This window comes from Fistularia commersonii, chromosome 1 (assembly GCF_037954325.1).
Source record: "Fistularia commersonii isolate RoL2024-O1a breed Wild chromosome 1, RoL_Fcom_v1.0, whole genome shotgun sequence".
NCBI classification, from domain to species: domain Eukaryota; kingdom Metazoa; phylum Chordata; class Actinopteri; order Syngnathiformes; family Fistulariidae; genus Fistularia; species Fistularia commersonii.
In genome coordinates this window covers 24,990,341-25,002,408 of record NC_141284.1, presented here as the reverse complement: position 1 = coordinate 25,002,408, position 12,068 = coordinate 24,990,341, and the positions used below count along the sequence as shown (strand labels likewise).

Sequence of the window (12,068 nt, the reverse complement as noted above, 5' to 3'; positions counted from 1 at the left end):
TTGTATGTATGTATGTATATATATACACACATGTATATATATATATGTGTGTGTATATATATATATATATATATGTTTATATATATATATATATGTCATTTTTAGGAGTAATCTTTTATTTCAAGGCTTTTTTATATCGTGGATTTATTTAAATCTTTATTTAATTTTTTTCATTTATTATTTTTAATCACAATTTATCATTTTAGGAAAAAAAAAACATTGCCCGGGCTTTATACAGCTCTCTATCCCTATTTGGTAGTGTGATGGAGATAGGAAAGACAGGATAGATAAGCAGAGGAAGACATGAGATATAATTCAATTTTATGCTATTCATGTAAAAGGCTCGTTGGCTTTTGTGCACGTGTTTAGATGTGCATGTATACACATGTATGTAGGGCCAGAAAACACTAAAAGCTTGTGCTCATCATAATATATCCTTTGATGTGATGGAAGTAAATCAACCCTAACAGGATAACCACTAACTGGATAATTCTGTGTGTGTGTGAGGGTGGGTGTGTGTGTGTGTTCGTGTGTGCATGTTCACGTACAGAAAGCTTATTTATGGTGGGCGAAAAAGGCTGACCCAGATTTAGCCAAAGCAACCCAAGATGTATAAAATCATATGTCTTGTAGCTAATAATAATTATACACACATTTATAAATATACACATACATACATTTATATACATTCATACATACATATGTACATATACACACAAACACACTTATATATATATATATAAATATATATTTTTTTTTTTTTTTGTCATCGATACTTGAAACATACACTGAACAGTTTGCATTTTGGTTTTGGTTTAAAATCAGATCAAAAATTGTGATATTATATCACACTTATTATATTGTATATTGTATACTGTATTGATTCAAAAAATCTTTGAATCCTCTGAAAATGAATAAAAACGGCTTTCTGGTGGTTGAGTGGTCACTTTTAACCACAACTGTCTAAAAGAATGATACAAAAAGAAACAGGAAAAGAAATGAATTTGTTATTTTGAAGGAACCCCCCCCCCCCCCCCACACACACACACACACACACACACCTACATATACATTCACACACCCTATACTGGACATAGTCCAATATCATGTAAATATAGGTTGTCATGTTGGAGACAAATGTAATACATTGGTGTGGTGTATCCGATATACCAATTCATCTACCAATGAGTATATTGAGACATATATCAATACTCTGAACATTTGCATGTGAAAATTTTTATTTTATTTTTTCCAATAATAGATACGATCGGTATATATACCACAAACAAGCATATAGAATCACTGAATCACTCGCCAGTTTAGGCAGGTTAGCTCACACACGCACTTGCAGCCTGATTCATTCAGCACGCGCTTATCCACTTATCTCTCATTCCAAATCAAAGCGCCGAAACGCCGCCAGAATCAGGGCACAACAGAAACTCTCCGCGTCATCACATCTGCAGACCAAACAGACACATGCAGCGGGACGGACGAGAGAGTGCGGCAGCTGAAGAGTGCCCACGAGTGAGGGAACACTACACGGGAGGAGGAGGAGGGTTGCGGCGATGAAGCAAAGTGGCAGGTTTAGCACATTGGCATTACGCTCCAGCAGCTCTGGAGGTCAAACGAACAGCCGAGCTGATTTACTGTGTAGGCCGGAGGTGAGAGGGAGAGGGAAGGAGGGAGAGAGAGAGAGAGAGAACGAAACAGCTGGGTGAAGGTGCAGCAGGGAGAGGGAAAATGAAAATGCTGAGCCAAAGGATGTGAAGCTACACAACACAAGAGCAGAGGGAATTGATAGGAAAAGGGAAGCTATTTTAGAGGCTATTTTTGTTGTGTATGTAAATGAATGAACACACACACACACACACACACACACACACACACAGGAAGAGAGTATATATATATATATATATATATATACATACATACACACACACATACACACACACATATATATGTAGAGAGAATGTATATATATACATATATATATACACACTCACACACACACAAACATATATATATACACACATATTTATATACATACACACACATACATACACACGTAAATATATATATATATATACATACACATATATATGTAGAGAGTGTATATATATATATATACATATATATATATACACACTCACACACTCACACACAAACATTTATACATATATATATATATATATATATATATATATATATATTTCCCCTTTGAGGATATATACCCATATATATACCCATACATATATACACATACATGAATATATATATATCTACACACATATATATATCTTTTTTAATTTATTTATTTTTTCCCGCAATTTTTCCACAATTTTTGATTGGGTGTGTAAGACATTGCCTCCACACAACATAAACTGCTGAGAAATTTAAGACGTGCATTAATCCTGAGCCCCTAAATGTCAAAATAAAAGAAACAAGACATCAGTCCGGCCTATTATCAATTATTAGACATATCAACATATGTGCGGTTGAGCCAGAAAAGTAATGTTTCATGATTTTATAGAGCTGTGATATCCACTGACTGTTGTGATGTTGTTCTCTATACATTTACAAACTCGCCAGCCCTATATACAATAATGACAAATAGAAATTTCGGATCCGTACAGATTACTGTATTGATATTACTGTGGATGAGCGATAACTCAAATGGGGATAATCCAGCACTAACTAGCCCTTTACGGTGGCTGTTATCAATTAATGAGCGAGGGGTCTCACCGGAGAGGCGGAGAGCGAAAGACGAATAGAGAATGAGAGGCTGTTATTGACATCAGGCACGGCTAATTGACCCTGGTCTGGGTGGCGGGAGTGCATTGTGGGTAAGTGGGGCGTGTGGCCTTGGGGAAGTCAGAGCGTGGATGTAGGCTAATGAACACACCGCCAGGTGTGAGCGCGTGTGCGCGAGCGTACGCATTTGTCGCTGCACACAGGCAGAACGATCACATCTGCTGTTCCCACGGTAACAAGCAACATCCACCTCAGTCACGGTTCACAGTTCATTCATGAGGACTCAGGAGATTGAAGCCCTGCATGGGTTTTTGTGTGTGAGTGTGTGTGCGTAGACAACGAAATTGCTGTTTAAAAGCGATGACACGTAACATCATGGAAGTAAACATCAGGTCACAATCACATCATGATGAGCTCATAAATAAAATACAACATAAACTTCTTTTATTTCAATATATTTCTACATGATAGCTCCATTAACTCACCAAGCGTAGAGTTTCCTGCTGGTTGATGATGAGCGATAACTCATGATTCCATTAACATGAATATTTTAATCCCATGAGATTAACTTCCACTATGATGAATGCAAAATAAAGATCTCTGACTTTCACATCATTTTTTTATATTATCACCAAATTTCTTGCTGATTTTTAGACAATATACTGGAGATTTTTTTAAACAAGCAAAGCAAAGAAAGAATTTGATTTAATGTATCTCAACTTTCATCCCTATTTGAAGACAATCAGGTGAACCTGCTGACGCAATGGAGTAAAAGGAGACACGCTTGAATGTACAGTAGATGGGAAAATTGCAAATGACAATTAAGATAGCAGGACAATCCCCATTAAAATGTCAATGTTGATGATATTTGACATATACAGACATCCAGCCTGAGGTCTGTGTAATACACCCTGACTGCAATGCAATGTCATTTAGAAATGTAAAGAAACTGATGGAGAAAAAATGAAAGAAGGAAATCCTGGATCTTCTCCAGGACCTGGGTATTCCTGACAATTTATTGGCTCCTTCCTTGGCTGAGGGCCTGCCCCTTCCTCCACATTTCATATAAATTAGCCATGCATTTTTTTTTTTTTTTTGGTTAAGTCCCACTAACAGACAAAACAAATCAATCACATTTACCTCCTTAGCAGAAGTAATTACATACTCCGATCCAAACCGTAGGTACGTGAAATACATCGACACGCACGGAAGCAAACAGTAACAGGAGAACATGTCCGTTACAAGTTCTCAGTTCCTTCGCACGCGCGCACACACACACACACACACACACAACGGTGTAGTAAACAGACACCACACAGCTGCTCTTTGTACTGTGTCGCTGTCAGACTGGGTGAACATATAAAGACCATAGGGCCCAGGTCTCCAACCGTCACTTTTGCTTCACTTTGTGTGTGTGTGTGTGTGTGTGTGTGTGTGTTTGAGAGAGAGAGAGAGTGTATCTCTCAGAGCGACTGGTGAATATTTAAAGTGTGCGGAGCACTTCGCCTGAGGAAGAGCAGAGTGGATGTGTTCTGTCATCAGGGAGAGAAAGATTGGTCGCCTCTTTTCCTCTTCTGTCTCTCTTGCTCCTTCGCTGCATGGAGACAGCACAGTCATGGAGAGGTACTGTGCAAACACACACTCATGGAAGCAACCACACACACACACACACACACACACACAAGAAATGCTTTGTGACGGCCAAAGCGGAGGAGGCAGCGATATTTGTGACATCCTTCACGTGTGTGTCAGTGCTACGTTTGTGTTCGCGTGATCGAGATGATGAGCCGTCCTCTCAACTTGTCCTTGCATCTATCAGGGAGAAAAATGACTTTTCCTCTGGGAATGGCCACAAGCTCTGATTAATCAATTAGTCAATCAATAGATCTGCCAGTCAGTAAGTCTGTCCGTCAATAAGTCATCCTGCCATTGAGTCGCACTAAGTGTTCAGACCATTAACTGGCCAACGGGATACCGCCTTTGCTCGCCCCGCCGCAGCAACGTATGAGTGCTTCCTCCATCCTGAGAACTACAATTCCCATAAGCGGCATCGAACATTCACGGCCCTAAAAAAAAAAAAAAAAAAAAAAAAAAGAAAAGAGGGGAAGACAATAGAGAAAAATAAGGCGGAATGCAATGAGAAAAAAAAAGAAAAAAAAAAAAGGTAAGGGGAGGAAATATAATTGCAAGGGTGGGAGGAAGGAAATGAGGAGTGAGGTGATGAGAAAGACAGTAGCAGGAGAGAGAAAAGGGAGAGAAACCTAAGAAAGAGCGAAAGATTGAGCGAGAGAAAAGTGGAGAAAGAAAGTGTTTAATTATTCAACATTACCCGTGTTCTCTATTTATGGACCTCTTAGAGCAGCCAATAAAAGTTATATATACACACTCACACACACATTCTGAAGGCACACAGGTTGCTCCCTCCTGTATATCTCACTGGGGAGGTTTCAGTCCAAAAAAAAAATAAAAAAAATAAAAAAACAGAGAACCAAGGAAAAAAAAACCTGATTACATATTGATAAGAGAAATGCACAGAGAGGAGTGTGAGAGAAGCGGAGCGGGTGAATTGACGGATCTGGGAAAAACACGAGCACGGCCGTGCCACAGAGATGTAAGGCGAGAAAAGAGAAAAACACGAGAAAGGGAGGCCGAGGGAGAGAAAACTGTGGTCGAGCTTGAAACGAGCCTCCCGGCCACGGGTGCTCATCTCGCTAGAGGAACTTTTCGAGATGGCTGGATTTATTTCTAATTTTTTTTTTCATTTGTGATGAGATGTGAGACTAAAAGAGAGAGCGAGAGAGAGAGAGAGATCTGTATCATGCGGCTAGATGGGGGTAATTGAATGGTTGATAAACAATAAAATAAAAAAGAAAAAAACGTTATCTCACGCTCCCAGAAGCCGGCTCTTTCATCACCAATCACATAAAACTGTGCCGGCCATTACTGTCGCACGTATACATGCGCGCACAAAGATGCATGCATGGTTACACATAAACCCCTGTATCTTTGGTTCCATTATGCTCAGTCCGCTGGGTTAAAGTCTACTGCAGCAGCGCGCTCCGCTTTCAAAGTCATGTTTTGCTGCAGGAAATAAAATAGTACCGTATCCAACGAAGGCCGTCTCTTTTTCTTCGTCACTCGGTTCATATGTTCTGATGCACGCCGCATGGTGGCGCAGCGGTTTGCACCTGGACCTCACGACAAAAAACATCCTAGGTTCAATTTTTACATCTGTGTGGAGTTTGCATGTTCCCTCTGTGTCTGCACGGGTTTCCAAAAAAAGTAGGTTAATTGGAGACCCCCAAAATTGCCTCGACGTGTGAATCGTTCTACCTCTTCGTATGATGTGCAAATGCTTGTGAGTCTCTATATAATGTGATAATGTTTTTTTTTTTGTTGTTTCTAGATGACCTTTGAATGAGAGTGAATGGTTGTATGTCACTATGTGACGCGTGAATGAGAGTGAATGGTTGTTTGTCTCTGCATGGGACCCTGTGATCAACTAGCAAGGCTGAACCACTCGCCCAATGACTGCCACCCCGTAACCCTGAGTACAGGATAAGCGGTATAGATAATGAACGTTCTTATTCTTTATTGTACCCTATTTGAATTTAAATCTCCTGCGCAGACAGTCTGTCTTTTTGTATCCAGACATAGCTCAAGAAACACTGGGATATTTTAGCTGATGCTTCTTTTAGGGGTGTAAACAATTGCTAAATTGACTATCAATAACACGCTGCTGAGCCGTGTTTAAATCTGGTTTGCAGTTTAGCTCATTTGAGCAAAATGCCTTATTTGTGAGCAGTCATCATGTGAGAAAAAACCCTTGATATAAAAGTTATATTTTAACTGCAGGAGGACCTAAAGTTTGAAGTTAAGATAAGATATGATAAGATAGACTTTATTGATCCGCAAATGGGAAATTCATTTGACACAGCAGCGTGACAGTTTTGTTAAAAAAGGACATAAATATGAATACAAATAGAAAGGCAGAAGACAGAAAGACAAAAAATGAACTAAACAACGATATAAATACAGTGACAAAAATAAATAAAATAGATAAACAAAAATAAGCAGGATGTGTGCGGGCTGGGACAAACAAGGATAGAGAGACAGCAGAGTTAGAACGGGACAAAAAAGGGGTAAGGTAGTGAGATTGTGGAATTGTGGAAGCAGCGCAGGTGCTTCCGATTCATAGCAGCTGAATTTAGTAGCTGTCGAAAGTCAGGTTATTGTTACGTTGTTGTCAACATATCAATATGTTTTGATGTGGCGGAACCTTTAGATGACATTAGATGATTTAGGTTTATTCGGAACCCACAAAAAAAAAAAAAAACATGATTTTTTTTCATGTGAAACCCTGTTTGTACAGATCAATCCTTTGGGATATCAAACAGATTCATTAATTCATTAGATGTGTGTATGTTTATGTATGTGTGTTTAAATATATCAATGATCTATCATAAATAACACATCACTATAATATGATTATATATATATATGTATATATAAATCATATATATATATAATATATTATATATTATATGTATATATAAATCATATATATATATTATATATATATATATAATATATGAATAAAATACTGCATGTCATATTTATTCTGCTGTGTGTTTTATATAAAGTAATCAGAACCCTTACATGTAGTTGAAAATTAGACAGAAATTAGTTAAAAGTCTGCAAAAAAAAAATCAAGTAAGTATTTTCAAGTCATTCCAACAACATTGATTTTTTTAAAATTGCTCCAAATGATTCTGCCATAAAATGAAGTGTGACTGTCGCATATCAAAAATGTATTTTTGCCTGATCAGATAATGTGCTATTCTAGAAACAAAAGGTTGGGAATCTATCTATCTAAAATTGTATCTTTCTTTTTTTTCCTATTCCTCCGCTTTCTTTTCAATGTCGGTTTTACACACAGCAAACACTTGGCACGAGTAGAAAATATCTAGCCTGTTAAGATTCAGTCTGTGATCACAGAGGAAAACTGGCCCCTGGGCACGGAGCAAATTTGGATTTTCTGTTTTGAAATCACAGCAGAGAGAAAAAAAATAAACAAAAATAAAAAAACACACATTTACACTCTGCGTGCTTTAATCCTAATATACCCCCCCGGTTTACTCCACACCACCATCGCAACTCTTCATTGATTCCCACCGTCTCACCGCACTTCATTTATTCCTTTCGCAACAAGTGTCTGACGGAGTTCGGGGGAGATCGATAGCAATTCCGATTCACAAATAACCACAATAACCGAGTGTTGTACTTCAGGTCGGCGTCCGCGTCAGAGATGGTGATCTTTCACGCTTGATGTCGGATTCCGTCGGAGGCTCCTGGTTTTGTTTTGCTGAAACCCCATTTTCCTCATGGTAAGACGATCAACAGCACATTCTGAATCAATGGTTGCATCCGCTAAGCTAATCAAGTATGCTATCACAAGCTAATCTCCCTTAAAGCGGGGAAAGCGCCAAAGAAATCATCGAACCGAAGACGACGATGATATTTATCGTTATCAAACGTCGTAGGAGGTAATCTCAACTCTATTTAGCATAATGCACCGTCAGACAGCCAATCACATGCCAGAGGAGATCCTACAGACCCAACAGACCGGCGCTGTTGCCATAGGCACTTGCACATGCGGCCCGGTAATGCATATAGAAACAGACTGGCTGAATGTCAGCCAGTAAATGAGCTGTGACTTTCACCAAGACAGCGCAGTCAGCAATAAACGGATACACATAACTCTCCTGCTCCCCGTTCCTTTTGTGTTTTCTCATCCCTTCTATCTCTCTCGCTCTCTCAGACACACAAACGAGAACCAAAAAGGCATGTCGGACCTCCGCCTGACCTTTCATCAGGTCCAATCTGTTGTAAGAAAGAGTTCCTCTCCATCACCGACTGACCTTGACACGCTGCTCCATTAGAGAAGGCACTATCGTGCGCGAGACACATGCGCCCTCAACGGCCTTCACGTGTCTGCACCTTTAGCTACTTGCAGGAAAAAAAATAAAAGATTCTTCTACCCACAGTTGATTCAACAAAGTGCCAACGGTTCATGGCGCATCCTGCAGCGTTGCGGCAGGAGACAACAATATCAGGAAAGGGAAGCCGGGACAGGACGACGGAACGGCGGGTCGTCGTGGAGGGAAGGGGAAGTTGAAGGCGACAAAATGGACGGAGAGATAGTGAGACGGCGGGGAAACAGGCGAGTCCAGCTGACACCAAAACCACTGTGATGTTACAACACCGGACCGACAGGCGTGATCGCCGTGCCAAGAGAAACACTTCCCCGTAATAATCCTAATCAGGGCTAATCTAGCCTTGCAAAACCCTTGCGCGAGCAAAACAAAAAATGGAAGTATTGGATGTTTGAGTAAACACTCTAATACGCCTCAGTTTTATGCTTTTCCCCCTCCGTGCTTCTAACAGCCGCTCTCTTTTCTTCACTCGCAGCACGTTTCCAGTTTTCTAGTCAAACTGCAGAGCCGAATCGGATGAAGGAGCGCCAACGGAAACTTCGATGTGAATCAAAGTCTGTTTTTTTGGTCGTGTCTTACCTTGTAGACCTGCCCGTAGGTGCCGTTTCCGACGAGTTCAACCAACTCGAATATGCCGGCAGGATCCTAGAGAGAGAAAGAGTCGAGAATTAGGATGCGCGGGATTCGGATTTTTTAAAAACTGTAAATATAAAGAGACCGATTGGAAAAAACTGTGTGTGTGTGTTGACAGCTAGCAAGACGACAACTTCCTGTGCGTCTCTCGATCCGAGAGACCAAGTGGATAGTGACTCCGAAACAATTCCTTCATGTTCACAGCAGTAACCTCACATCTCCTGCATCCTTGGGCTCCCATGTTTTCGCAGGTGATTCGCTACAGCGGTCCTGCCAGGCATCCGCCATTGTTATTTCTTTTATTCTAGTGTTGTCAAACACTTCTATTGTGATACGGCGCCTCACAAATAAGTTGTAACTTGATTTGACTCAACAAAGAACAATTGAGCAGCAGTTATAAGCCCTAAACTGATGCGGCCTGGAAGGATCGAACATCTGGTGAAACTCCAGTTGAGTCCAAGTCCAAGTCAATGCTCCTGTACAATCAATTTCAGACAAAAATCTTGTCTGATCCGGGGGAACGTCTCTCCGTATGCCAGATAAATCCCGCTCATTGTCTGTTTTCTGCTTTGGTGACTTTGCTGAGCCACTGAATTTCTTCCAGTCTCCAGACCCGACAAGCTAAACAAATGTCGGAGGTTTCGCGTACATTATTCGTATCTAGATATCTATAGACTAATTTCCTTTTTGGCAAAAATATCACTTTTTTGTGCATCTTCACAGAGCTTCTAACACGGATGTAGAAAGTGCAAGTCTTGTTTGGAGACTGCGAACTAACCGGTGTTAGCGGAACTAACTCAGTCATGGTTTTGCAAGATAATTTTTTTCCAATGCTTTATATTAATTGTTTTGCATATGGGGAGATGTTGCTCAGTCCATCTGGGATAGGTGGCAAAGTCTCTGGAAGTATTTATTAGTATGTTTTGGAGTTTAATGTAGCAGGCAGTGTAAATAACCAAGTAATTAACTAACTCGGGAGAGAAAACCTGTCAGAGGCAATCCTCTCAGCAGTGCTGATGTATGAGTGTTGTTTTAGATTGGTATCCAGACCACCTTTAAACCCACATTCACAGGGTTGCCAAGACACGTGAACACACACACACACACACACACACACACACACACACACGCACGCACACACACGGCCTCCCCCTTTCGTTCTCCCCTATGTTGCTACGGCATTCCAACAATAGCTGGTATTCATCCTCTACCTCATCTCGCTTTCTCGCTCTCTCTCCGCTCCAAAACCGACTGAGCTCCATCTATATCTCTCCCCTTATTCTATTGGCTCACATTCCTTTCTGGCCTTTGTTATTACTGGGGTTGGCCAGGACCCGTCCTTTCTGCTCCCATTCCAACGGACTCCCTGAACAACTGCAAAGCTTTAATCACTTTCCGTGTGTCTCTATCAAAACGCCATACTTTACGCTATGAGGAACATTCATTTAGTGTTGATTTTTAGTGTTTAATGGGAGCATTTCCCTCAATTTACCAGGGAATAGGCTTGTGATTGATTAATCTGAATTAATTAATTAATCGATTAATTAATTGATTCAGATTAATTGCAAAAAAAAAAAAAATGCATGCATCCGATGAACATCAACTTTATTTTAATTCTAGCTCATTTCCAGCTAACATCTTACTGCTTGTAGTTACTCTTCGGATGACTTTTAGCTTAAGGTTTTGTCAATTGGATTTTCAATAGGTTATGAACAACAATGAATAAAAGGTCACCGGATGGAGATTTGACCAGTTAACTCAGATCTGATACAATCACAGTTGATGGGTTTAAGCAGCAGTAACGTCCAATTCAATATAAATTCTATCCCAATACACAGAAATTGAGTCCACTTAGTGTTACTGACATTCATTTTGAATGAAATCTAGGTTTTTGACGGGTTTCGGGACGCACCCGGTGGTATAAACTGTACAGCTGAATGCGAGGAGGTAGAGGAGACACTGCCTGATGTCCAATTTACAAAAACTTTCATAAAGCGCAGTTTCCCCCTCTATGTTCAGAAAAGCCATGAATGTATTATTTATATTCCTTCTGCTGTCAAACCTCGGCACTTCCCTTTCTGCCGTTGCTTTTCTTTCATGTAGTTCCCTTTCTTGTCCCCGATTGTGCTCTCTCTTACAATGAACAGGTCTAACACGCGTTCTATAAAGCACATGTTTAATGTGATCAGGTGCATACCGCTGTAGACAAATTCAAATTTAGATTTTCTTCTTTATGAGGATTTCTGATGAGTCCCTCCCGTCTCGGTTTCGCCCTGTCTCTTTAACTCAGTTTCCGTTTTTTGCACGACTCAGCAGAGCTGTCAGCCTGTCAGCTGCTTCTGCAGACGGGGCCTTGTGCTTTTCTTGTTGTCTTCTTCCTTTTTTGCTGTTTTATTCTTTTTTTCTCGACTCTCTTTCGCCATCATGCACAGCAGACACAGATACGCGGATACCACCCCCCACCTTCCTCCCCGCGTAATAAACACATGTATGGAAAGGAGACAAAACTCACACATTGTCTCAAGTACCTCCTCCTGCTGTCTCGCTCTTTCACACACTTAGAACCAAACACACACACACACACACACACACACACACACTGTGCCAGAAGTGCACTCCCACACAAGGGCTAGTGTTCAAATGTTCCAATGAGTATGAGTGGGCACAAAATGTGTCTCTAACTAAATG

At 40.4% G+C, this 12,068-nt stretch overlaps 1 protein-coding gene across 14 annotated transcripts in view; it reads right to left on the bottom strand.

Annotated features, from left to right (window-relative positions):
* The window catches only part of tnika (TRAF2 and NCK interacting kinase a), a 79,223-nt gene that overhangs the window by 57,075 nt on the left and 10,080 nt on the right, over positions 1–12,068 (bottom strand). For all 14 annotated transcript variants that reach the window (XM_086156386.1, XM_086156394.1, XM_086156404.1 and 11 more), the window contains exon 2: positions 9,327–9,392. In XM_086156386.1, coding sequence (XP_086012512.1) covers positions 9,327–9,392 — 66 coding nt within the window. The remainder of the gene's footprint in view (positions 1–9,326; positions 9,393–12,068) is intronic.